The sequence below is a fragment of the Monodelphis domestica genome, chromosome 1 (genome assembly GCF_027887165.1).
Source record: "Monodelphis domestica isolate mMonDom1 chromosome 1, mMonDom1.pri, whole genome shotgun sequence".
In the NCBI taxonomy this organism is placed as follows: Eukaryota; Metazoa; Chordata; class Mammalia; order Didelphimorphia; family Didelphidae; genus Monodelphis; species Monodelphis domestica.
Window position 1 is genome coordinate 750999692 of NC_077227.1, and position 27230 is coordinate 751026921.

At 48.3% G+C, this 27230-nt stretch overlaps 1 protein-coding gene across 1 annotated transcript in view; it reads left to right on the forward strand.

Moving 5' to 3' along the window:
- The window catches only part of TRIB2 (tribbles pseudokinase 2), a 34257-nt gene extending 14238 nt beyond the window's left edge, over window positions 1-20019 (forward strand). The window contains exon 3 of the mRNA XM_001363326.4: window positions 17317-20019. Coding sequence (XP_001363363.1) covers window positions 17317-17785 — 469 coding nt within the window. The 3' untranslated portion in view covers window positions 17786-20019. The remainder of the gene's footprint in view (window positions 1-17316) is intronic.
- Window positions 20020-27230: the final 7211 nt, after the last annotated feature.

Below are 27230 nucleotides of genomic sequence, written 5' to 3' on the forward strand. Positions count from 1 at the left end.
CTTCTGCGGCCGGTCAGGGCAAGGCGAATCCCTTTCAGCCTGGGGGGCCCTCTGGCTCTTACAGAGTAAATGGAATCGGGCTCCTTTAATTCCTCAAAGACGGTGATCGGGCCTCTTGCTTAGATAGTTCTGGGTACGGAGTCGAAAGACACGGGTTCAAATTCCTCTTCTGCCTTTGCTGTATGTGTGACTTTAGGCACGGCCCTTCACCTTCCTGGGCCTGAGTGTCTTAGTTTGGCAGATGCTGGTGGCGGTGAATTCCAGGACCTCTGAGTCTCTGATCCCTGCCATCTTCTTTAACCCAGGTGGAGCATCCCCAGCTCCTTTACAAATCGTTCCTTTGATGAAATGGTGTTGAACCCCCTCACCATGCTCTTGTTTTTCTGAATGTGCTTCAAGGCTTCAATGGGGATCATCTATGGGGAAGGACATTTCCATTCCTTTCAGCATGCTCAGAGAGATAATGGTAGTATAATAGAGCCCTAGCATTGGAGTCAGAGGTCATAGATTCAGATCCTGACTACTTGGGTGATCTTTAACAAATCACTTCCTCTCTCTGGGCCTCAGTTTCCTCTTTTGGAAAATGAGGGGTGGGACAGGATGAACCCAAAGACTCTCCTACCTGTAATATTGGGGCAGCCAGTTCAAATCCAGACTCAGACACTTTCTAGCTAGGTCATCCTGGATCAGTCCCTTAACCCTGTTTCCCTCAGTTTACTTATCTGTAAACGGAGCTGGAGAAGGAAATGACCAACTGCTCCAATGTCAGTCTCAAAGAGTTGGGCCCAACTAATCAACCTAAAAACAACCACCAGAAGCGCCAATGGGACATGAGTCCGAGTCCTTTCGGACATCTCTGCTCTGAAGTACTTTCTCACTCCCGAATTCCGTGTTCTGAGGCCTCTTCCAGCTGGGCATCCTTTCTGGGTCCTCTGCTGGCTCTTCCATCGGGCTGGCAAGTCCTTCCAGGTCTGCAGCACGGGTCCCAGGGGAAGCACTTCACGCCCCCGTCACCGGTTCTAGCACCGCCTTGCCATGTTCTCGGGTTCTGGTGGCTCTGCTCTTCCGGGCTCCGGGGTCCCATCCGGCCCCGAGTCCTGGTCACATGAATTGTGTCCTCCATGGCCAACCCTCGAAAGACTCTGCCTCGGTGCTGTTTGGTCTGAGAGCTGCCCAGGGACAATCTGCCCATGACATCTGTTCTTGGTGACCCTAATACGCACCGCCTCTATAAATAGACCCGGCAGCCTTGGGTAATGCCGGCTCTGCATTCCCTCTCTGGGCAGCTAACGTGGGAAACTCAAGACAAGGTGGAAGAGGATGCAGAGAAAGAGGTCCATCTGCCCCCCCCGCCCCCTCTGCCTGTGCCCGAGCCCTGACCTGGGATTGGGGAGTGCTGGCCCAAACAGCCGCTTTGGGGGTGCTGTGCCTCAGCAGCTCCCTGCTGGCATTCAGTGGGAAGGCCTGGCCAAGACCACCCAAGACCGCATCACCTTTGGGAAAGCCCCCCTGGAGAACTCCCAGAACGTCCCGCCGGACCGTTCTCGGGTGCCCTTTTAGCTCCTGCCACTTTGCTGCTATTCCCTTGAATAAGTTGGCCAGCTACAAAGCTCTCTGGCTGTCTGAGAGGCTGACGGCCTGCCCTTAGTCAGGATCCGGCTTCAAATCCTGACTGATTGATGATCCAACTCACCAAGTCCCATCGCTGCACCCCCACCCCTTAACCTTCCATCTTAGAATCAATACTATTCATTAGTCCCAAGGCAGAAGGGCCATAGGGGCTAGACAAGGAAGATTAAGTGACTTGCCCAGGGTTACACAGCTAGGATGTGTCCAAGGTCAAATTTGAACCCAGAACCTCCAGGCTCCAAGTCTAGGTTCCTATCCACTGAGCCACCTGGCTGTCGTGAGTCCCATCGCCTCTTGTGAGGTGCACTTGCCTGGTCTGTAAAATAGGAATGAGAATACCTGGATTCTCAGCCAGGGAAGCACTTCATCATCCTGACGCATTTTAGGAATTCCATGCAGCAAATATTTTTTAAGTAGCTGCAGGGCTGAAAGAGTCGTGAAGAAGCCTAGTCTGTGACACACGTGAGGCGTGCTGAGCACTAGAATGCCAATGCTGACTGTATATTAGTGCATTGTACCAGGAATGTAAATGGTCACTCCAGGCAAGCCTCTGTTGCCTGCTTACTGGGAGACCTTGGACAGGTCACAGCCTCTCTGGGCCCAGGTTTCTCCATCTGTAAAATATGCGTCTGCACTCTGCGGAGGGTGGGAGCGGAGGGGGGTGGATACAGAGTTCAGGCTAGAAGCTCCCTGCCTTCCGGGGATAATAGAATCCAGAACCGCAGTCCAGCAATCGAAAATCATATCATTCACTCGTTGCCATGTGCCAGAATTGCAAGTGGTCTCCCCGGAGTGGCCAAGAGTCTCACAGGATCGGGAGTCTAAGGTTGGCAGGCACCCCCTGGCCCGCTGGTCCATCCCCCTCCTCAGCACATGAGAGAATCCTGGCCTTGGCATCACAGGGGGCAGAGGAAGGATTTCGGCCCAGATCTCTCTTGCCAATCAGAGGATCATCTATGTCCAATGTGAAGGGCGTCACTGCCTTCTTTTCCAGATGAGGGAGATAGTCCAGTGCTTGTGGCCACATAGGTAGGGACAGACAGACCGGAGATTTGAACTCCAATCCGACTACCTGGCGGATAAGCAGTCGCTGAGACTTTGCTCAATGATGTTCCAGAAGACGGAGCTCCCTCCCTCTGGGGGCAGCTTTGAGCTTGTTCAAAGGACAAGCATTCCAAATCTAGTGAGCCACCATTCTGGCAGCCTCCTCTCGGAGAAGACTCAGGAGTTCAGCCCACTGGCAAGCCTCGGGCCAGAAGCCACATGGGTTCTTTTTCTAGGCACTCACTGCTCATCCCTTGCACAATACGTATCAGGATGTTTCCCGGAATCCAAGTCAAGTTCACTGGCCTCTGGTTCTCAGGCTCTGTTTTCTTCCTCTTCTTTTTCGATTTGAAAACAAATATTTACACTTTTGTTCTTCATCCCCTTCTCCTAATGTCTTTCCCTTTCCAACAGCATGGGGACCGAGAGTGGGATGTGAACCAAACATCTGTGCCAAGGGGAGAAAGTGCATTAGAGAGATGCAAACCAAAGTGCCTCAGGAAGCCTGAGGTGGAAGGTCAGGGCTTACGGAGGGAGGGCTAAGGATGGGTCCAGGAGGAAGTGATCTTGGAGCTGGGCCAAGCTCACTTGGCAGGCAGGGATGGTGGAAAGTAGATCCCAAGGAGGCACAAGCAAAGAAGTAGGTTAGGGACCGAGAGGGCATATATGGAAGGTGTCTTCCCAGGGACTGCTTCCCACCAAAGTACTGGATGGATGATGAAAAAAAGGATGAATAAGGCTGGGGCAAGGGATGCTGGTGCTGTAGCCTGTAGGGCCTTGAGTGCCATGTTAATGGGCCAGGACTTAACTTGTGAGGCAATGGAGAGGCACTGAAGGAAGGGGTTTGAGTGAGGTGTATATAAGGAAGAGGTATCTTGTAGTCTTGTGAAAGATGGAGAGGAGCAAGGAGAGAGGAGAGCCAGGGAGATCTGTGAGGAGGAGGATACTGAAGAAGCAGAGAAGGGAGCAGAGGAGGGGATGCTGGGTTTGGTATCAGAGAAAAGAGTTTGAATTCTCCCTCTGGCACTTCTTAGTTGGGTGAGCAAGTCACTGAGCCTTAGTGTCCTCATTATCAAATCAGAAGACATGTGGATTCTTTTTCTAGGTATTCACTGAGAATCCCTTGCACAGTACATATCACCCTTAGTCTATTACTCCTGCTATTCTTAGCAGCTTAAGTGGATGTAAAGTGAGTGGTCTGGACTGTGCATAAGCAGCCATGTCCTAGCAAGTCCTGAGGATTTCTGTGTTTGGGTCTGGAAAGGCACATCATTACTTACTTAATCTGTAGATTCATCAAGTCATTGATTTGAAGGGCCTTCATATCTCATGTGATCCTGGCCTGTGGGTCAATCAATCAATCAATCAAGTGTTTATTAACCATCTATTATGTGTCAGTTGTGCTCTATGCACTGGCTTACCAAAAAAAAAAAAAGAATAAAATAATCTGTGCTCTCAGCCTGCTTAGCCTCTTACAGGAAACGAATGCTCTGACATATTGGGAGTCAAGAATGAATGAGGTTACCTACATTTGCTGATTCTTCCCTCAGTGCCCAGAGTCATAGCAGCTTACCTTGGGAAGGAGCTGCACAATTCTATACCTAAAACAGGAATTCTCTCTCTAGCATTGCTGTTAGGAAGTAATTGAGCTTCTGCTTGAACTCCTTAAGAGCTAGAGAACCCCCTCCCTATTCAGGTAGCTCATTTGAAGGCTAGATAGCCCAAACTATTAGAAATTTCTTCCATGTAACAAACATCTGTTTCTTTGGCACATCCCTTTATCATTCTTTGTTGTACTCTGTTGGATTAAGCAGGAGACTGATCCCTCTTTTTCGAGATAGTTTTAATATTGCTAGTAGACAGTGCTCTCTACTCCCTCCCCCCACCCCCAAAGGGTTCCTGTTCTCTAGGCAAAATAAACTTCTCTCTTTCCTCTCTCCACAATAGTTGCTCCTGGTGGGAGTGCTTGGGATAAATTTATCCTGCCACTCTCTGGAGGACAATCTCTCAATCAGGGATTGCTTGTAACACCTTCAGGCTTATAGGCAAATAGGATTCCATTTAAACCATTAGTTTTCTTCAAAGATCATCTCTGGCACCACCTCCTACTTGAGAACTTTCCCTCTCCCTTCTAATTGTTAGTGTTTTACCTTCTCTCCCCACCCACCCTAGAGCATGGGGATACAGTTTATTTACTTTGTATAGACTTACATGTGCCCATATTATCTTCCTCCCTAAGCTCCTTGGAGGCTGGGTTTGTTTCATTTTTGTCATTGTATCCTTGGTGCCTATACCTGATGCCGGCTCAAAAAGAGTTGCTTAAAAAATACTTTTCAATTGTTTGATTTATCTATGTAAGAAATAATTTCCTAGAAGTAACATGGTGACAAAAAGAAGGGGAAAAGTATAATAGTCTAGAAGGCCAGAGACCTGGGTGAATGCTTATGCTGTTTTGGCCATTCCCTAGATATGTGACCTTTGCCAAGTCACTTCAGCTGTCTAGCCTTGTTTCCTCATCTGTAAGATGGAGCTTATAGAACTCCCACTATCTTTTCCTCCAGATCCTTGGGAGAAAAGTGTTTGGTAAACCATGAGGGACCATGAAGGTATAACCAGTGCTGAATGAAAGGAAAATACTGAGTGTAGAGCCTGGATAATGTGCATCATAATCTTGCTTCAGACATGGGGAAGCCACTTAATTTTCCTAACCTCACTTTACTCACTTTGACACAGAAAACCTGATAGCTTCTATCTCTGAGTGTTGTTGAGAGAAGAAAATGAGATAATTTTATAAATTTCCTTGGACATCTTGAATCACTATGTGAATATTAATGACTGTTATTAATAATCTAGAGGTGCTCAATGATAGAAGGGACTGTCTTAAAAGGTAGTGAGTCCCTCATCCCTGCAGATATCCAAGCACAATGTGGGTGAGCACTTCACAGGGCTGTTGTGACCAGGATTCCAGTTTCACGGCATAGGACCTGTTGGGTCTTTTTAACCCTTGAGAACCTGTGCAACACTGGACTGTCACCACTCAGCACTCTGCTCCTGGTCCTTCAGGCAGCCTGGTTTCTCTTTGGCCTCTGAGGATGAGGACGGAGTCTGTGAACACTTTATCTGGGGAGTGCTTCCTGCTCCTTGTCCGAAGTTCTCGGCTGCTCACTTTGGAATGTCAGCTGCTCGATTTGCCTTCTTGTCCCCCTGGTCCATGCGTGGAGAGGTCTTTCGCTGGCAGAGTGACTGCCCCTCGCCCTTTGACTGTCCAAAGGGAATCAGCCAGGAAGGTGGGCATCAGGAGAATGAGACCATGTCCTGAGGCCACGGGGAGATAGAAGGCAAAGCCTGGCAGAGATCACATCCCAGAGGAGTCTCCTTTAGTGTCCCCCTCTGTGGGGGAAATGCCTTACTACTGTCTACCTCATTCCACCCGGTCCTCAGAGCATCCTCATGAGGGAGGCAGAGAGTGTTCCACAGGCAGGCAGGCAGGAAGGCAGTCCCCAAACACTGAATCATCTTTTTTTTTGGACTCTGGGCTAAGGGCTTCGGATCCAAAGAGGAAGTGGGAAGGGGGAAGGAACAGTTCCGGTTATCATCCCCATTTCACAGGTAAGAAGAGTGAGGCTGAGAAGACTTTTAAGGTCACAATTCTCAAACTCAAATGGACTTTGGAGGCCATCTTGCCCAACTAACTTATTTTATTGGGAGGCTGAGTAACTTTGTCACAGTTACAAAGCGGGGAATTTGAATCCAGACCTTCTGACCCCAGGACAAGGATTCTTTTTTGTGGACTATAGAAGATGCATCAAGATCACAGAGTTGCCTTGAATCCAGGCCTCTGATCCCCCGTCATGCTCTTCCCACCATACTGTCAAGCCTCAACGTGACTTGTATCATCATCACTGCTATTTACAGAGAGATTTAAAGTTTGCAAAGCGCTTTACATGCATTATCTCATTTTGGCCTTCCGACGGGCTGCTGAGGTGGGCCTCAAAGCTGGATTAGATTGTTTTACAAATGAGCTAGAAGCAAAAAGGTAGCCCCATGGCTAGAGAGCCAGGTCTGGAGTTGAGAAGACCTGAGTTCAAATCCAACCTCAGATACCTCCTAGCTGGGTGATCCTGGACAAGTCATTTTATCTCAGTTTCCTCCACTATAATAGAGTGGCATCTACCTCTCACAGTTTGAGGTTTGAGGATTAAATATGCTAAACTTTGGTGATGTGCTTAGCAAATAACCAACACTATATAAATGCTCCTCATGATTATTCTTATTTAGATGTGTGATCATGGAGGAGTCTTCCTCTGCAGGATGGGGTTAGCCATCCTGCCACGACCTGCCTCCCTCACGAGTGCCTGCTGAGAGCCCAGAGGCTCTCTCCCAATGGCTCTTCCATCTCCTACGAGGCTTGCCCATTGTGCCAGTTAATGAAGAGACTAAGGCAAATTGGAAATGATTTCCCCATTAGTGGGATGGTTTGGGGCACCTTAGGCAGCTTCCTCTCCATCTCTCAGCAGACTGCCCCAATCAGAAAAAGGGCAACAGAGCTCGGTGCCTTCAGAGGTCCTTCCATTGGTGACCATCTCAAAGTCTTGGGCCAGCAGGCTGGAGGAAGAAGGGGCCTTCGAGGTTATCTCTGAGCAGGTTGTAGGTTCAAAACGGACCCAAAGCTGGAAGGGGCCCTTCATATTCCAGATACAAAACTGACCCCCAGAAAGTTTGGAGTTACCTGATCAGGGTCATTCAGGGAGATCACAAAGGCAGGATTGGAACCCAAGTCCGGTTCAGTATCTAGTGGTTGGTCGTCACATAGCCCTGTCTCCGGATCTCATTTTTTTCATCCAGTAGAAGTGCATAGTTATCTGAGATGGAATCATTTAAAAATCTTCTGACACCGAAGTTTGAAGGGGCCGGAGGGGTTGAAGGAAGAGCTAACAGTATTTCACAGAGAGAAGTGGAGAGAAAATCAGAAGGTCCATTGGGAGAGGGTGAGAGAACAGGAAAAACTAAGTCGTCACTCCTTGAAGAGCTCAGGGTCTCCAAGGTCTTGGTGGTATGAGAATCACTCCTGCAGTAGCTGTTTCACGGGGATGGGGATAGTGAGTACACAGAACACTGGACTTCAGGAGCAGGAAGACCTGAGTTCAGATTCTGCGGCCCTCAGGATATTAGGGTAACTTTTTTGTGTCCTAGGACAAGACTCTAAGCCCTGAAGAGATAGAGAAAGGGCTGATCTGTAGAGAATCTACTGGCCCCCCTCCACCTGTATCACAAGAGCCCTGGTGGTCCGGGGTCACCTTCTGTCCCTAGCCCCATCAGTGAAGCCCAGCTGGAATGGCATGGGTGATGGAGAGTGAGAGGACAGATGCTTTCTCTTTCTCTCCATACAGATTTTATCAAATAATGGCATCCTCATCATTCCTGTAATAGACACAGCCCCTCTGAGAGGGAGCTGGGGATTATGGCTCTGGCCTGGAGGTGGAACAGCCAGAATTCCAACAGCATTCCTCCAGACGGGAGTCTAGTCCATGTCCTGGCAGAAAGAGGGGCTCCATTACGTGGTGGGATGGCTCGTCCTCCTGTCCATTCATGCTATCCAGCCTGAGCTAGGCCCTCACCGCAGAAGAGCAGGCCTTTCCTTCAGTCTCCTCCCCTCGCTGGCTGCCTCCCTCCCAGAATCACAAAATTTGGGAGGTAAAGACTAGCAGCCAGCTGGCCCAAAGCAAAGGACTCTGCTCTCTAAACTATGAAGAGGAGCCACTTCCCAAAGGGGTCCTCTCTCATCTACCACCTCTGGGGCAGCCCCTGCTTCTGGACCGCTGGGAATGGCTTCGCCCTCTGATCCTCCATTCCTTATGGGCCAAATGAGGGGCTCTGTAGCTTCCGAAGTCCAAGTCCAAGTCAGTGTGCCTAAAAAGATCTCCTAGCACCTTGAGTGAGAGAGGAGGCTAGCTTTGAACTGGAAGGAGCTTTGAAATAATCTGTCTCGCCCTCTCATTTTGCACATAAGAGAGACCCAGAGAGAGGGACTGATTTTTCCCAGGTTATACAGGCAGTAACAAGAAAACAAAGGCCATATCCCATTTCTCTGATGACCCATTCAGAGATCCCCCAATGGGTACCATATTGCCTCCTAGATTATGTCCTTGAGGGGTAAACACATGGGAATTGTCACATCCATTTTATAGATGAGAAAATCAAGGCCTGGGGCAAGGCAGTGACTTGCCCAGGATGACAGGAAGCTGAGAACAGAAGGAATTTGTGGGTCCTGCTCTGCTTCCTGGGTTCTTTCTGGCACATTGCGGCCATTCTCAGATCCGAGGACTCCCGGCTCTGATTTCTTTGGGGCAAAGGAAGCCTACGGGGCTCGGGCTGGCTTTGAATGAAATTCTGAATCCCTTGCACTGCTTCTCCCAGAAAAGAGCTCCTTTCAGAGCCCCAGGACACAGTGAAGGGGGGGTGGGATTAACTATCCCTTCCACCCTCTGAGAAAAGATTTCTGGGAAAGTGAAGTGTGCTGTGGAGTGGGGGCGGCAGGTATATTTCCCTGGGGAAGGCTCTTGTCATCCCAATTAAAGAGGGGAGATCTTATTCTGAACAAGCGGAAAAGTCCAGGCTAGTGGCGAGGTGGCGATGGGGGCCCAGAGACAGGAAGGCGCTTTCCCAAGGACACACAGCTAGTCTCTGGTCGAGCCCTCCAGCCATTCCACAGACACCTTTCATACATTCCCCGTGTGCCAAGCAGGGAGAGGACTACCTTTTGGACTGGGTTTGAGGTCTTGTTCACGTCCAGTGAGGAAATCTCCTTACCCAGTGTAGACTGGCACCTCCCTGCGGCAGGAGGGACAGAAGAGCGATCCCGTTTGTAGAGTGCTCAGAGTGGTCCTGGCCCACGGGAGGTGCTCTGTGAGGGCTCCTTCCCTTCCCCACCTCCTCCTCTATAGTCTGGGTCAGTGACAGGTTCTGAAGCAGAAGGAATGTTCGGATTACAGGCCAAGTGAACCAGGCGGTGAGGGAGAAAGGAGGCGCTTGAACCCTAGACTTGTGCCTCAGAGGCCACTCCATGTCCTGTCACTGCCTCTCTGGGCCATGCTGGACTCTCCTGGGGGACACAGTCTCCCCAGAAAAGTGGATATAAAGTGTGTCCAAGAGAAAGGTGAGGTGGGGCAGAGGAGAGAGGGCCGTCCCGGGAATTGAGGGGAGCTCGGGGTCAAGCCTTGCCTCTGACCTCTCCGTTTTGGGACCCCAATCAAGTTCTGTAACCTCTCGTGGTTCCTCTGAAAGTTTTCTTAAAGCAGCTTGTCTCTGCTGGTGAAATCACAGGGAAGGGTGAAAAGGCGCAAACTGCCAGGAAATTTGGGGCAAGAGCTTCTCGTGCTGAGTGAGTCTGACCCATTTGTACTTGTCTCCTTGATTGTGGAGGTTCTGTGCCGAAATAAATGACTAGCATGAAAGGTCTGGGGTTGACAAGCTGGATCCTCCCTCCACTGACGCCTTACATATCTAGGCAAGAGGTGAGGTAAATTTGAAGCCAGAAGGCACTAGGTTCGAATTCCAATGTTGCTTATTTAATAGCTGGATGATCCCAGGGGATTCATGTCTATCAATCTCATTTTTCTCATCTGTGAAATGGGGATGATAGATGACATCTGCCTTTCCTCCCTCACTTGTGTGAAGGGTGTGCTTTGGAATCTGGGAAGGGCTGAACAAATAGGATTCACTCATACGTCTGGCTGGCCTGTGTCCCCTGTGTAAAAAAATGAGCAATGAATTAGTGACCTGGGAGCCCTGTCGGCCCCTGATCATAAAGGGATTCCGAATTCCTCTGAAAATCTAGCCCTCAGGAAACCTATCCCCCCCCCCAATCTACTCTGCTTGGTGGGGGATTTTGTGTCTCAGCAGTGAGAACATGCACAGTATAGAATGAACCAAAGACTGCCTAGATGGTCCTAGTGCAGGAATAGGGCGCCTTGAGGAATGATCCAGGGAGGAGACCCACAAAGAGATCTTCACGAGATCCTGAGGCCATGAAGGACAGACAGCATTTCTTGGGAATCCTGGGATCTTTCTGAGCCATGAGCCCAGGCACATGAGATAATCAGTGTGAAGCGCTCAGCAAATTTTAAAGCTCACTCTCTCTTTCCTCTCTCTCTGTCTCTGTTTCTCTCCATCTCTCTGTCTGTGTGTCTCTCTGTCTTTCTCTCTTTTTCTTCTTTCATAGATATACACATGCACAACACATATGCATATATGTATATGCATGTGGTATACATGGATTTGTGCCAGCCAACAAGTACCTATTAAGCTAAACAGTGAAGGCAGTAGCAGCCCTTGCCTACAAGAAGCTGATGGGTTTATCATTGTTGTTGCTGCTGCTGTTCTAAGTGCCTGAGCTCTATTTGCTGATGAATGAATCTCCTTCTTCCAAGCTTTTGCTCATGCTGTGCATCCCCCCACACACACATACACAAACACACACACACACACACACACACACACACACATTCCTAACACTCTCAGCTTGCCCTCCTTGCTTATTTCAATTGTCTCCATCCCTTATGGCTGAGCCTCATTCCTATCTCTTTCAGAAAGTCTCTCCACCCATTCTAACCCACATTGATCTCTATAATAAAAGCATCATAAGAGTCTATAGCACTTACTGTCTGCTAAGCACTCTCTAGACACAGTCTTATTGGAGCCTCCCACTAGCCCTGTGAGGTTGGTATTTTACAAGGCTTTTTACCTCTTTTATATGTAGAGAAATGGAGCTAGTTAATGTTACAGGTGGGATTTGAACCCAAGTCTTCAGAGTCCAAGGCCAGTACTCAGTAATATGTGTAATGAGACCTGACCAGTGTAGGCATTTCTTTTATTTGTTTATATGTAGTCAGGAAGGAAGGAAGGAAGGAAGGAAGGAAGGAAGGAAGGAAGGAAGGAAGGAAGGAAGGAAGGAAGGAAGGAAGGGAGGGAGGAAGGAAGGAAGGAAGGAAGGAAGGAAGGAAGGAAGGAAGGAAGGAAGGAAGGAAGGAAGGAAGGAAGGAAGGAAGGAAGGAAGGAAGGAAGGAAGGAAGGAAGGAAGGAAGGAGGGAAGGAGGGAAGGAGGAAAGGGAAGGATTTGGGGTCAAATTCCATCTGTGCTGTTAACAATAACTCCTTTCTGTGGCTAACAGGGTCTATGTACCGCTGAACAATTCCCTTCACCTCAGTTTGCTCTTCTGTTAAGGGCTCAGGTTGAATTCTATACCTTCTCAGGCCCCTTCCTGATCTAAAGAAGAAAGTTGAGCTAGTCAGAGCCAAGGGGATCCTGGGGATGCTGGAAAGAGCATCTGTGAGCTAGAAGAGTCCTGAGGGCAGAGCCTGAAGGGGCCTTGGAGCCCAGCCCCCCTGGGGGCCCAAGGCAGCAGGAGCCTTCTCATCGGTCTGCAGTGCCTTAGCTCAGTTTTTCACCCCTGCTCACCTCCTGACCATCTCTGCCACGGCTGGAGGGTGGGGGAAGACCATTCTGATCCCCTCCCCCGGGCCCCCTTGGGTGCCAGGAATGGAGGTGGGGGCGATGCCTTGGGGCCCCTGCGAGATTCCATTCAGCCTGGATGCCCTGCATCAGTGAATGGCATATTGATAAGCCCTCGGAGCAGCTTTGCTTTTCCTGGGTTTCCCTGTCTGTTTCTATGGAGACAGCCACGCATTTCTGTCAGAGGAAGGGCCTCCACCACCCTCTGACTGCCTCTGCGGCTCCATTCACCAGCCAGGCGAAGGCATTCGCTGGTCAAACCCCAGCCCCCTCCTTCCCTTCCAGAGCTACAAGGTGTGTGTGTGTGTGTGTGTGTGTGTGTGTGTGTGTGTGTGTGTGTGTGTGTGTGTGTGTGTGTGTGTGTGTGTGTGTGTGTTGGGCAAACAGTTGTCCACCCTAGACAAGTGGCAGAGTTCGGGATCAGTGACCAGACCAGGGTCTCTCTCCCTGTGGCCTCCTTTGCTGTTCCCATGTTATCATTTGAAGGAGGAGCGGGCAGGCGGGCACAGAGCAGGGACATCCTGCGGCGCCCGAAGCTCGCTGGGGTGGGAGGCGGCCGCGCAGCCTCTGAACCTAGCGGAGCCTGTGGTGCCGGTGCCAGACCGCCTGATGGAACTGAGCCTGGAGGCAGCCGTGGCCCGGAACACAGCGTGTGGCTGGGGTGACCTTGGGCTGTGGAAGCTGAAGCAGCGCCGGAGGGCTCAGAACCGCGTCAGACCCAAGTCTGGCACCTAGAAAATGCCGGTTGGAGCGAGGCGGATGGCGAGCTGGAGAAGGCAGAGCGTCAGTCGGACTCTCGGGCGGGGGTCCTGGGAGCCTCTCCTCGGCGAGGCGGCCCCCAGCGTGGGGAAGCAGCTCCAGGCGGAGGCCTTCTTCTCCTTCATCCTCGTGGATGGAGGCCCCAAGAACAGGGTGTTTGCAGAGCCCAGAAAGGGCAGAGAGGGACCTGTGGGTGGGAGCAGCAAGCCCGCCTCCTCCGCCGCCGCCGCCGCCGCCCCCGGCCCTGCTCTTCCGGCTCTCTCCCGCCTCCTTCTGCCTTATTCCTCTCATCTTGGCCACCGGAAGCCCGGCGGGGAGAGCAGCAGCGGTCCGGGGGGCGGAGGCAGGCTGCCACCCGCTGCCCCCAAGGCCCTTTGTGGCTCCCCCCTGCTCATCCTCAGCTTCAGGCAGAAAGGGATGCAGGGGAGCGGCAGGGATGGGGGTGGGGAAGGAGGAGCCGGTGGGCCCGAAGGAGCCACTGAAGGAGGCTTGAGGGGTGCAAGCTGGGCCGGGTTCAGGGCGTCACCCACAATCCCTAGTTTGGTAACATGCCTGTATTCTAAGCACAAGCCGTTGAAGGTCCATTTAGAACCAAAAGGCCTGTAGAGATGGGTCGTCAGGCCTCAGAGGCGCAGGCCTGGAGTCAGGAAGACCCAAAGTCAAATCCGGCTTTGAACTCTCCTAGCCATGACCCTGGCAAGTTACAGCCTATTGATTTGCCTCAGTTTCCTTATCTGTAAAATGGGGGTTATAAGAACTCCTACCTCCCTGGGCTGTTGTGAGGTTCAAAAGAGTTTGTATTTATAGGATGCTTAACCCAGAGCTTGGTGTTATGTAAATGTTAGTTGTTGTTGTTATTATTATTTCTCCACTGCAGCATGGTTGATTTGGGGGAGGGGAGGCTTTATGCCCCAGGAAGTAGAGCCAACCCCGAAGGCTCTGTATTTAATCCATCCAGTTCCCAATCCCGCGTGGAGCTTCTTCCTGTAGCTCGGGGAGGGGAGCCATGCGGATATTGGGGTCATTCTAGAGCCGGGGTGTGCCCAGGGGCTGGATTTCACATAGATGGAATGGACATATTTAAACATATATGTGGATAGAGCTGGTACACATTTAATGAACTCTGCATTGAACATAGAGACGTGTGTCTTAACACGCTTGTGATATGTGCATTAGATAGACCCTCTGCAGCCACGTATACAAGCACACATACACAGGGGCGATCAATCTGAAAGGAGCCGAAAGAATCCTCGTGTTGACCTCCGGCTGTTTCAGGAGACAGAACAGAGCCTCCAAGGTCTTACGAGGCTGGTCTGCAGGCCTGGAGCCTAGTGAGGTCAGAGGCAGCCCCGGCCCGAACCTCCTGGCCCTACCCATGCCCCTTCCTGTCCTCCGTGCCCCTAAGGAAGGGGAGGGCATTGGAGGCTTAAGGGAAATCGACAGGATGCCATCGCTGCTTGTAGACCATCATGATGGATGGCTGTGTATGAGGTGTGGGGCGGGAAAGGACCAAACCGCTCCCCACTTTCAGCTTCGCCTTTTTGGGGGGCTTTGGGAGCCGGGCGGCTTCTTCGCACAACAGTGTGTTCTCAAAGCTGGGGTCATGGCGCCTCTCCAGCCTAATCAGCAGCCTTTCTTTGGGGACTTTCTGTACTTGGTCCCGAGAATGTCGAGATAAAAAAATCCACCCTTCCTGCCCTCCCCGAACGTACAACCTGCACGTCTTCACTTTCCTGGCTAGGAACACCAACCCTTCATCAGCAGGGTCTGGGCCAGCTCATGAGGCTCGTGTTGCCTCAGGATCATATGGGACCCCTTGCTCTGAGTATCCCTTGTTAGCATCTAAGCTATTCTCTGGGGCACACGTGGCTGCTATAGGCAGGTAGAGGGGCTGCACACTCAGGCACTGCATGTCTTCTATAGAGAAGGATCTTAACCTAAGGTCTTTGACTTGTTTAGATGGATGGAAGGAAGGATGGATGGATGGATGGATGGATGGATAGATGGATGGATGGATGGATAGAGGGATGAATGGATGGATAGGTGGACAGATAGACAGGTAAGGAGATAGATAGAGATGGATAGATGGATGGATGGATAGATAAATAGGTAAAGAGATAGTAAGACAGACAGACAGACAGATGGATGGATGCATGGATGGATGGATAGATGGACAGATAGACAGGTAAGGAGATAGAGATGGATGGATGGATGCATGGATGGATGGAAGGATGGATGGACAGATAGACATATAAGGAGATAGATAGAGATGGATGGATGAATGGATGGATGGATAGATAGATAAATAGGTAAAGAGATAGTAAGACAGAGAGATGGATGCATGGGTGGATGGATGGATGGATGCATGGATGCATGGATGGATGGAAAGATGGATGGATGGACAGATAGACATATAAGGAGATAGATAGAGATAGATGGATGAATGGATGGATGGATAGATAGATAAATAGGTAAAGAGATAGTAAGACAGAGAGATGGATGCATGGATGCATGGGTGGATGGATAGATTGACAGATAGGTAAGGAGACAGATAGAGATGGATGGATAGATGGATGCACAGACAGGTAAAGAGATAAATAGACAGATGGATGGATGATGTACAGATAGGTAAAGAGTAAGACAGAGAGATGGATGGATGGATGGACATATTGAAAGATAGACAAATTAATAGATAAAGAGAGAGGTAGAGGGACAGATAGATAAATAATAGATAAGTAGATAGAAGACAGACAACTAGTTAGAGATAGGTGGATAAAATATATTTCTATAAAATTAGTTTCTCTTGAAACTCTATGGACTTCTTTTAGACAATTAAAAACATTCTGAAAAAAAAGGTCCATAGGTTCTCTATATTGTTAAAAAGAGGGATCCATGCCATGGCATGACAGACACCCGCACCCCACCACACAACAAGAGGCTAAGGACCTCTGTTCTACAGTGTCTCTACCATGAGAAATTGGAAGTGGGAGAATTTTGAATATAGGAAAGGCAGGTCTGGAGTGAAAAGATCACTGGGCCAGGTCTCAGGCAGCCTGGATTTGAATTCCAGCCTTATCTTTGGCTCTGCAACTTTGGACAAGTCACTTCCACCCTGTGCCTCAGTTTCTACATCTATAAAATGGAATGTTGGGAATCTGTAATGTTAAACTGCTTTGATTAGAACACAAACAGTATGGCAGAGAAAGAAAGAGGCAGAGACCAAATACAAGAATTTAAAACATTTTTTTCTTACTTCAGTTGGGAACAGATGATAGTATTTATGAAGTGAGATTTATAGAAGGTGTGACTTGTACATTTCATGTCACCTTTGTTTAAAAAAATATGGTGAGGTAGAGGGGACCCACTGGAAAACAGAAAGTGAAGAATTGTGTTGGGAGGGGAGGGTTGTTGAATTATTTTCTCAAATGCTCCTAAAACCATTCAGCTAATTCAGGAAGGGAAATCAGGAGACATTCTTTCCAGGAAAGAAGTGGGATGAATGGGTAGCATATTTCAGTGTAGCACAGGTGATCAGCTCTGCTGATTTGGAGTCAGGGGCCCTGGGTTCTTGTTAATCTAAGTTACCTTTGTAATGGTGGGCAACTCACCTCCCCACTCCAGATCTCAGTTTGCTCAACTATAAAATGATAAGGTTTGAGGAGATGATCCCCAGGGTGCCTGTCAAACCCAGAAAAGATATCTAGTTTAGACTCTACCACCTTTAATGTTCTATACTCTTGGTTCTCAAGCCCTTTCCAAGTTCTGCCCTTCTCTGTTCAAAGAGTCCTTTCTTTCTGACATTCTCTTATCCTATTTCTAAGGTCACTCACACCTCTAACAGTCCATGTTCTGTGTTCTAAAGCCCCTTCCAGCTCCAACACTGTGGTCTAGATTCATTCCAGGTCTGATATCTTTTCTAAGGTCCTTTTTTGGTCATTCTATGCCCTAAGGATATCTTTCAGCTCTAACATTACTTGCTTGAAATTTTCTTCTAACCTAGTAAGTTCCAAACTCCTTTCTGACATTCTCTGTCCTAGATTTTAATCCAGCTGTGGTCTTCTCTGTTTTGAGGTCCCTCCATGCTATGGCATTGCCCATTCTTTAGTCCCTCCATGCTCTGACGTTCTAAGAGAAGAATGGCCTGTGTCCTCATTTTGGATGATGTTGTCCAGAATGACTCTATTCATTTAGAAAAAGGTCATGGCTGTGACAGATTCATTCCAGGTCTTCAGTTTGGGGTTCACCGGGGCTGGCATAGGTCATGCCTAGTTGATGCTTGTAACTTCCTTTTCTTTTTCTGTTCGCTCCATTCCATGGTGCTCTCCTGAAGGTGGTGCTCACATCTCTGCCTCTTCTCCCTCCTGTCTCTGTAGGACCAGAGTAAAACTCGAGAGCCTAGAAGATGCGTACATTCTGCGAGGTGGCGACGATTCCTTGTCTGACAAGCACGGTTGCCCAGCCTACGTGAGTCCGGAGATCCTGAACACAAACGGCAGCTACTCCGGCAAAGCTGCGGACGTTTGGAGCCTGGGTGTCATGCTGTACACCATGCTGGTTGGACGTTACCCTTTCCATGACATTGAGCCCAGCTCCCTCTTCAGCAAGATCCGGCGTGGGCAGTTCAACATTCCAGAGACACTATCGCCCAAGGCTAAATGCCTCATCCGTAGCATCCTGCGGCGGGAGCCCTCCGAGCGGCTAACCTCACAGGAAATTCTGGACCATCCTTGGTTTTCGACAGATTTTAACGTCTCAAATTCGGGATATGGTGCTAAGGAAGTATCTGACCAGCTTGTGCCAGATGTCAACATGGAGGAAGATTTGGACCCTTTTTTTAATTGAGCGCACTTAAAGACTCAGTGTTTCAAAGGTACGCGAGTCACATGAAGGATCCCTTCTTGACTGAATTCTACCTACCACCCACATCGGCCTAGCTTGGTAGCAAAAGAGGGACATACTCACGAATTCTTGGGTACAAGGAAGGAAGATCCACCCAGAGAGAGCTGCCCTACCCCACCACATGTAGCATGGGGCGGGGGGAGGATAACTGAGGTTGAGCCGGGGTGGGGTGGGCCAGGGCAGAACTCTGCTATCAGGGTAGATCGCTGGGAGCAAAGGCAGCAGGGAAAGGTCATGACTCCCTTCGACGTACCTTGGCTCCAAGGAGACGGCACATGTCAACTCTCAATTCTAGGGGCAGCTCTTGACCACTCCGATTTCTGTTTTGTTTCGCAGATCTCGATGGGATAGAATCTTTCTTCTTTTTTTTCCCCCTTTTTTGCATCAGACACACATCTTGGCATCGCACTGTTAGTATTTAATTCCTTGTCATTTTTTCAGGGAAGGGACAATTGGCCGATGATTTTTACTTTTAAAGAAAACAACCAACCTGTCCAATAACTAAAAGGACTCACTCTGACACAAAACAAAAGCCGGTGCCAAATGGGCCGGCGTGTGAAAAGTGGGTGCTAAAATTGAACACAGGAAGAGTTCAGTTCATGTCTGATCTGTTTCTTCTAAGTCAACTAGTTCATATTCCCATCGAGAGTTGACATTCGAGGGCTTTGTTCCCCTTCTGGGGAAGGATCTCTCCTTCAGCAGACCCTTCTGTTTTGTGTTGAATGGGTTGTCACAGGAAGCTATTAGGACTCTGAACTTTCAGGAGCATTACTGCTACGAGAGCTAATTATCGTTTTTTAATAGAAAAAGAGAGGGACGTTGCAAAAGGTTAGAGAAGCTCATATACTTTGTTAATGATGAGAAGTGTTGGGAACGTGGGTTTCCCTCTTTGCTGTGCTTATTGGCAGAAGGGCCAGAGAGATTGGGAAGCCATGAAGTCACTGTGTGACTGTGGTCCAGTCATGTCTCCTCTCGACCTCAGTTTCTTCCTCTGTAAAATGAAAGGGTGATGATTGATAAAGTCCCTTCCGACTCTACCATCCTAGGTTGCAGGCTCCCTCCGGGTCTCACATTGGACTCTTCTGTGATTCTCCACATGACTACATCACAACTGGTTGACCCCAGGGTAAAATACAAGGTCCAGTCCTTGTCGTCTTTCAGAGAAGAGCCCAGCTCTGGTGGAGCCTGTCTGCTGGCCGCCCCACTGGAATGGGGGGGGTCAGTTTGCCTGCAGCTTCTGATTAAAAAAAGAGCTCCTCCTCCTAATACTCACCAGAGAGGAAAGATGCACCTTCGTTTTGTATTGTATTGTCCGGAATCACGCTATTTATTAAGGAAAAAGTCACAGTCATGATCTATTAATGCCAGTATGTCCCTTACGGGTTCCCCGGGATGACGCGTTCCATGCTGTAGCTGACAGTTATCATTTTTTCTTTTCTCCTTTCTCTGGTTGGGTCTTTCTGTCCCTGAAATGCCTGTCCATTTGGCTTTCCTAGGTAGCGAGCTCTCTTTGATTTCGCCTGGCAGATTCCCGCTTTTCTCTTTCTGTATGATAAGGAACTCCCTCAGCCCCCCGTCTTTGTGTTTCCAGTATGTACCTCATTGTTGGGACTTGACTGCCTGTATGTGTGTGTGTGTGTGTGTGTGTGTGTGTGCCCGTGCGTGCGCGCGTGCACGTGTGTGCTTTGTGAAATGGTCACACTTTCTGGGTAGGTAGGATGTAAATGTTACTTGAATTTGTGTTTTGTTAGAGTATGTGGCATGTACATGCAGATGCTTGGATGCTACTACCAACCTGCCCGGCAGGATATAACACAGTCACACTCGCAAGACAACGGTTCCCAGGAGACAGAGCTGCCGCCGACCTGCCCTCGGTTTAATTTGGGTCACTGAGACTCTACAGGAGGATTGTTTTATTTTATTTTATTTTTTACACTCTAAAGATGGTGCTGTGTCAAGAAGGACTTCCCCACCCCACCCCGTCCCCATTTGTTTGTCTGTCTGGTTTCTCCCTCCCCCATTCCCCCCCTGCCTCATTTTTTAAGTCCCTTGTAGGAAGAAAGATCAGTGATGTGCATGGCGGGGCTCTCCAACCTCTGGTGCTCTGTCACAGATTTCGATTTCATGTTTTTGTCCTAATCTCTTCAATAAATAAAGTTGTGCATATTTAACTAAAAGCCATGGACCAGGCTGAAGGGCTCAGTTCTTTTTCTCTCATCCCCTGGTGTGTTAAAGTGTCAGGAGCTATTAAAGATGTGTTTCTGTATCCCTAATGCCTCCTAACACAGTGTCCTAGAAGTCACTCCACAAGTGCTCATTGAAAATGAGAGGCTCATGGGATTCCAGAGCTAGATGGCATCTCAGATGCTGTCTACCCTTGTTTGAAGGAGCAGAACCCCTCCCACCCTCAGCAAATGTCCATCCAACCTTGACTGGAAGGCCTCAAGTGAAGGGGAACCCACCACCTTCTGAAGAAATCCCTGCTGCTCTGGGACAGGTCCACTCGTTAGGAAGGTTTTTCCTGACATCAAGCTTACACCTGCCTCTTTGCAGCTTCTGCCCATTCCTCCACTGATGCCCTCTGTGGCCAAATAGAACCATTGAACTTGGTCCAGTGGAAATAGCGGCACCTTTAGAACTTGTGTGTAGTTCCAAATGTGACAGCCCTTAAGACTTTCCCCTCTTCTGTGTGACCACCCTTCAGTCCCTAGGGGATGGCTCTCTTATTCCCTCTGAGCCTTCTTCTTCCTTGGCAGAACATCTCCAGTTCCTTTGATGTGATTCAGAGGGAAATGAATCATTCGGTTTCTATGGAGGAGCAGGGACAAGTCAGTCGTGATCATGGCGTTCTTTACCAATGATAAATTGTGGCCCTTATTGTTCCAATTTTGGACCATTGGATCAATGGTTTCCTCATTCTACACCTTCTTGGTAGAGAGTTATGGGGATTATCCCCCCATCATGCAGGTAAGGAAGCTAAGGCTCACTGAGGCGACAGGATTTGCCTGAAATGGCCCAGCTAAGAACTGATGGGTAGCAGGATTCAGAGCAAAAAGAGACTCTTGAGCCCATCTAATCACATCTCACATTTCACAAATGAGTAGACTGAGACCCCCAAGCATTTAGCTAACTTGCCCAAGGAGTCATGAGCAGAATGGGACTTGAGACACCCATCTTCTAACTTCAGCTGCCCTACACTAAACTGGGCCTTCTCTCAAGTTCAAATAGTCCCTCCATTAAAGCCTTCGAGGGGGCATCAACATCAACCCAGTGTTGCTCAGAAAAGCTTCCAAAAGAAATACTGCTACTAATATTTGCTGATATTGGTGTTCTCCATTGGACCCAAGAAATCATGGTGAGAGGAAGTATTCTTTCTGGAGGTACTGTGAGATTTAAAATGGTGAAGCCCATAAACTGTAGTGAGTTAAAATGGTGGAAGATATAAATTGTGATAGATATAAGAGAGGGTAAGTAAATTTGACTGCAGAAATATGTTTCACTACAGTGTCTTGGTTTTAAATCAAATATAAGGTGGTCGCCAGGGAAATATTCCCAATTATTCAAATACCCAAGTCAATTGGGTTTTATAGAGATTTTAATTAACAATACAATGAGTAATCAAAGAAAGAGAGAGTAAGAAAGGAATAAGTATGAAGGGCCTCAAGCCAATATGGCCTAGACCTGAGTCTTAAGAGAGAGAGAGAGATCAGTCAGTCAGTCTTTTAACACTCACCACAAGGTCTGACTAAACAAGGATTCTAGTGACACCAGGCCAGCTCCATCTCAGTTGACTTCACCAGAGAGCCTTCCGGCCAGAGACTGTTCCAAAAGGCCTCTCTCCAGAGCCTCCAGAGGGACAGAGTCCCCTTAGAAGAGCTCCAGCGAGACCTCCTTAGAGATTGTCCTCCAAGAGCTTCCCTTCTCCAGAGCCTCTTTCAAGAGATTCTTCCCAAGCGGTCCTCATCAGAGATCCTCCAAAAGGATTTCTCCAAAAGGAATATCCTCAAGAGATTCTGCTTTTCCTTATTTAGGGGTTTTTCTCCTATGTCACCTCCCCTAAGTCCCTACATCTACCAATCACTGTAGACACTTTCGAAAGGACTGCCCATCTAAATTCTTGCTAAGTCGACCAATCTCCTCAGTAAGTCTGAATCAGAAAAAATGCTGCTGTGTTGACCAATCTCCTCAGTAAATCTGAACGAGAGAAAACACAGCTGAGTCAACTAATCTCATCAAGAGAAAACTTGCCCGACCCTTTTAGGTACCTAGCATCCCATTGTATCAATTTTAAAAACAGGCCTGGCTCAAAGAACTCCTTGCTTTATTATAAGCATGGGTCCAAGTACTTTCATTCTTTAGCAAGGAGTTTTCTCTCCTAAATCAGTCTTAAGTATGGGTAGAGTAGGGGTCCACCCATAGCAAGGAGTTTTCTCCCCTAAAGCAGTCTTAAGTACGGGTGGAGTAGAGGTCCTCCCATTTCTGATCCTGGAGAGTTCTCACATCAAAATGGGGAATGTTTCTCAGTAGGGAATTTGTTCCAATTAAGAATTCCCTTAAAAAATGGGGAAATTTTTAACATTCACAAGTCTGAGAGATTTCAAGATTTACAGTACCAATCACCACCTCTCCAAATTTGTACATCCCAGGTGATGTCTCTCCATGATTCCAATAACCTTCCACTGAATGTCTTCTATCATTCAGGCTTTTTAGAGACCACAACTATGAGGATAGCTCTCAAGCTGCCTATGTAACCCTAGTTCTAACTATAGGATGGACCCACTTCTATTTCTGATTCTACATTTCCAAAACAAGATCACAAATGATATTCCTTGGTAGATGGCAGGTTTTGTCATTGCCCTGTTAATGGGAAGATGTAGGAAATACAAACCACTTTGTGCTCATTTCTTGATTTTTTAAAATAAAAATATGATTCCATAGAATAAGATACTGCCATGAAGGCTCTTGCACAAAGATGCCTCCCACTCTTGTTTCACAAAGATTACTGGTTTCCTTGATCCAAAAGCAGACAAAGTCTAGTTTCCCATCTCTGTGGCCATTCATCTAAGGCTAGAACACCAAATCTGGGCAATGGAGGCGCCCCAATCAGGTCCACCACTGCTATTGAGGAGATCTAGTATGAGGTTCAAGCCACAAATGGGCAACCTACAATGGTGAAGTCACATTCAGAAGCTCCTGATGTGAAACTCATGACACTGGTTACCACATACCCTGGTATGGCGCAGAGTCTCTAGAAAACAGAACCACTCAAGAACAGTTAAACCTGACCGCACACAAGGCAAAATCTAAGTGGGTTAGCAATATATGGTGCCCACATTGCAACATGCAGTTACATGGATCAATTACAATGTTCCTTCATTAATAGATACATACATTTGCATACGTATGTATGTGTGTCTAATTAGGAGTAACTGTCCAGGGTGCTTTGGTGAATTGTGAAGCTCCTTTTATGAGTTCTGATTTTTACCTAAATCAAGAATTTCTCTCTTGAATTCTGATGCTGTACCAGAATCATGGCATGTCTAGAAGTCATCCAAGTGGTAGTCTCCAAAGAACTGCAGTTGAGTATAGCTCAACAGGTTAATCTCAAAATACCTGATGGCTGTGAGCCAACTGCAACCTAGAGGTAAAGAGGAACTTCAAAGAAACAAAATAAAGGTGTCAAAAGGGAAATACTGTGGTAGACTCAGAAGATAGGCTGCTCTTCTGTGGCAAAGGGGAGGAAGGGCATGCAGCTATCCTGTATGTTCTACTGGCATCCCCAGCATCAAGAGAAACTGAGGCAGGGGGGCATGGAGAACCCACTGGGTGAACCCACCCGGAGGACCTGGGCAGAAGTTATAGAGGATGAGTTACTGTTTACATCACTGGAGGAAACTCTATGTGCACTGGTGTACCCCTATGCAAACCTACTTAATTAGGCACCACCTGTATATCACCCAGACTTTGGACCTTTTTGTAATTGTGGTGTTATAAGAATCACAGTCACATGGCATTACCCCATTGCATTTTGGACAATAAGATGGGATTCTGATATCAGGGAATAGCTTGGTTTTCTTGAACATATGGCACGCCCTCCAATACAATGCAACCTCCTTTCTTCCTCATGAATACTTGACCTGACCCTTTTCATTTTGCCAGGCTAGTATTTGTACAGAAAGGCAGAGCAGAAGGAATTCTGAAGTTAAAGCTGGAGGACTTGTATTTTGAATGCATCTTCAACATCTCCCACACTGTTTGCTTCAAGCAATTCCAGGATTCGGATTCCTCTTCTCTAAAAATGAGAAGGTTGAACTATATGGCCCATAAGACCACATTCAGGTCCAAATCTATGATCCTGAAAATGCCTTTGATTTAAAACAACCAAATGGGGGAGGGGGGGGAATGCAAATAACACTATAATTCCCATTTTTCAGATGGTAACACTGAGGCTCAATGACTGATCGAGACCCTCAGAGTCAATATTCAGCAAATAGAGGTTTGTAGTGTCTGACTTAATTGCCTTTTCCATCCCCTTGAATTCCTTCCTCCTTATCAAGTGAATAAGAACACCTCCTCCGCCTCATAATCTGATTGGCTCCTGATTTACTTCACATTTGAACTCTCTCCCCTGACTGGCTATCGTGGGTCTAAGGAATCATTTGACTGAATTTGTTTCCTTTCATCCTGCTCCCCCCTTCAGCTTATGGAGGTCCACCAGGAACAGGGGCTCCAGAACAGGGAAGACCCTCTAGATGTGTGCTGGACAGAGCAGAGTCACGGAGGAGCCTCACTCTGGGGTTCTTGCCAGTCGGGCAGCCCAAGATCTTGCTGACATTCTTGGGTGCTGCCTGACAGTCTGTGATCTACATGGGCAGAGAAGGACAGCCTGGCTCCTTGCATGGAAGTAATATCGATAAGAACACTACTAATATTGACCAGGAAATCGTTGGCATTGGGACTAGGATAAAGAGATGTGCTCTGCAAGACCCTCTGCCAGAAATGCTACAAGGTCTTTCTTTGGCCTTTCATTGGGGGCACAGCATGGGGCAGTGGAAAAGGATGCTGGAATTGATCTCAAAGCCCAGCTCTGCCATTTTCTACCTGTGTGACCTTGGGTAAGTCATTCTACATCTGGCAGCTGGGAACAATGAGCAGGGAGGTCTGAGGGAGTTGGCTTCCCAGGCTCCTTCCAGTTCTAAGGATAGGCTCCTACGAGCCTATGAACTCGGGAGAGACTAGAAACAGCAGGAATCTGCCAGGTTCAAGATGGAAATTTCTGCTCCCAGGACTCTGCACTGAGGGACTTGTACAACCAGACACTCTGAGGGGGAGTGTTTCCACACCCAAATTTCAAACAGCCATCCCCATCGGTGCATCACTGTAGGAGTAAGTGGGAAGCAGGGTCACCCCGGAGTGCAACAAGAAGCTCCTTTTACTCCTCATTTTGGACCCAAATAAGTTATGAAGGATGAGGGGAGCCTGGGGGGGAGGGGGTGACATCTGCCCACTTTTCTTTCTGTGGCCCCAAACTGCATCTACTTGGCTTTCAACAAGACATCTCAGAGCAACCCATTTGTTAGACTTCATGAGACTTGACCTCAAAGGACAAGTTTCCTACTGGCGCCAGGGATTAGGGATTCCTGGTGATGGTAGGGAGGTTCCCCAGTGAAAACCTTGGGCTTGGGCTTCTGTTCCCCCTGTGTGCTGCCTTGTGGCAAGAGAGGCTGAGGAGTGGAGGCTCAGAGAAGTCAGGAAGCCCCAGGGAAGCCACTCAAGGCAGGGGCTCATAAGTGACTCAGCCATCATTTCCTCCCAAGAAGAAATGTATTAGCTTGGACAATCCCAGCCCACCACTCCATCGTACACCAACTTTCATGTGTCACAATCAAGAAGAGCTCTACTACCGAGAGTCAGAGGAAAGTGCCTGTATTTCTCTGGGTCATAGTGTCCCCATCCAGAAAGGAAGGCTCTTGAAGTAAGACCTCTAAAACCATTTTCAATTGAGACATGCTTCCCTATTCTTCCTTCCTTCCTTCCTTCCTTCCATCTTTCTCTACTTCCTTCCTTCCTTTACTTCTTCCTTCCTTCCTTCTCTCCTTCTTTCCCTCCTTCCTTTTTTCCTTCCTTCCTCCCTCCCTCCCTTCTTCCTTACCTTCCTTATTTCCTTCCTTCCTTCCTTCCTTCCATCTTTCTCTACTTCCTTCCTTCCTTCCTTCACTTCTTCCTTCCTTCCTTCCTTCCTTCCTTCCTTCCTTCCTTCCTTCCTTCCTTCCTTCCTTCCTTCCTTCCTTCCTTCCTTCCTTCCTTCCTTTCTTCTCTCCTTCTTTCCTTCCTTCCTTCCTTCCTTCCTTCCTTCCTTCCTTCCTTCCTTCCTTCTCTCCTTCTTTCCCTCCTTCCTTTTTTCCTTCCTTCCTCCTTCCCTCCCTTCTTCCTTCCCTTCCTTATTTCCTTCCTTCTTTTCTTCCTTCCTCCCTTCCTCCCTCCTTCTCTTCCTTCCTTCCTCTCTTCCATCCTTCCTTCTTCATTTTAATGTAGCTCTTACGTACAGGACAACACCCTAGGCACTAGGGGTTATGAAGACAATAGTGATGCTCTCCCTGCTCTCCAGGAGCTTCTCTTCTGGGAGGAAGAGCAGTGTATGATGACTCATTTGTATGCAGAGACAAGTATAAATGTATGCAAACTCATCTGAAGGCTATGACAACTATGGGCAGCAGGCTAGGCTTCCTGTTACAGGTGTCATGACCTGAGTCTGAAGGATGTCAGAGGAGGAGAAAAGAGACCTTTGGGGCCTCGGGATCAGCCTGACATCCTGTATGTGGGACCAAGAAAGCAGGGCATTTGGGCAGGATCTCTCATGATGAAAGGAAAGTGAAGGCTAAGGCATGACGGCCTCGAGGATCCTAGAATTGGTGTTTGGTCCTAGAGGTGACTGGGCACAATTCTAATGAGATCCCTGACTCACCCGTGTGTGTGTGTGTGTGTGTGTGTGTGTGTGTGTGTGTGTGTGTGTGTTTAAGGCTCCCAACAACCTTCTGGTATGGTTGCCATTATTCTTGGCCAAATGAGGTTATGGAGGCCCCAGAAGTTGAAGTGATGATCTCAGAGGAATCTCTAGGCAGTGAAAAATGGCTCAAGGTGGCCATTGGCACCCCAGAACATGGCCTGAGGGATGACCTGCGCAGGAGACATGAGAAGCCCTGGGCTTTCATTGGTGAGAGGAATTCCCAGTATGGAAATGCCTTCCACAAGCACAGCCTGGCATGTTTTTCTATAATCTGGGGGTCTTAGTGCATTTCCTAGAAGCAAGGAGGAGGTTGATGGCTTGCCCATGGTCATGTAGCTAGCTGGGTAAACTAAGATCTTCCTGATTCCAAGGCAAACTCTC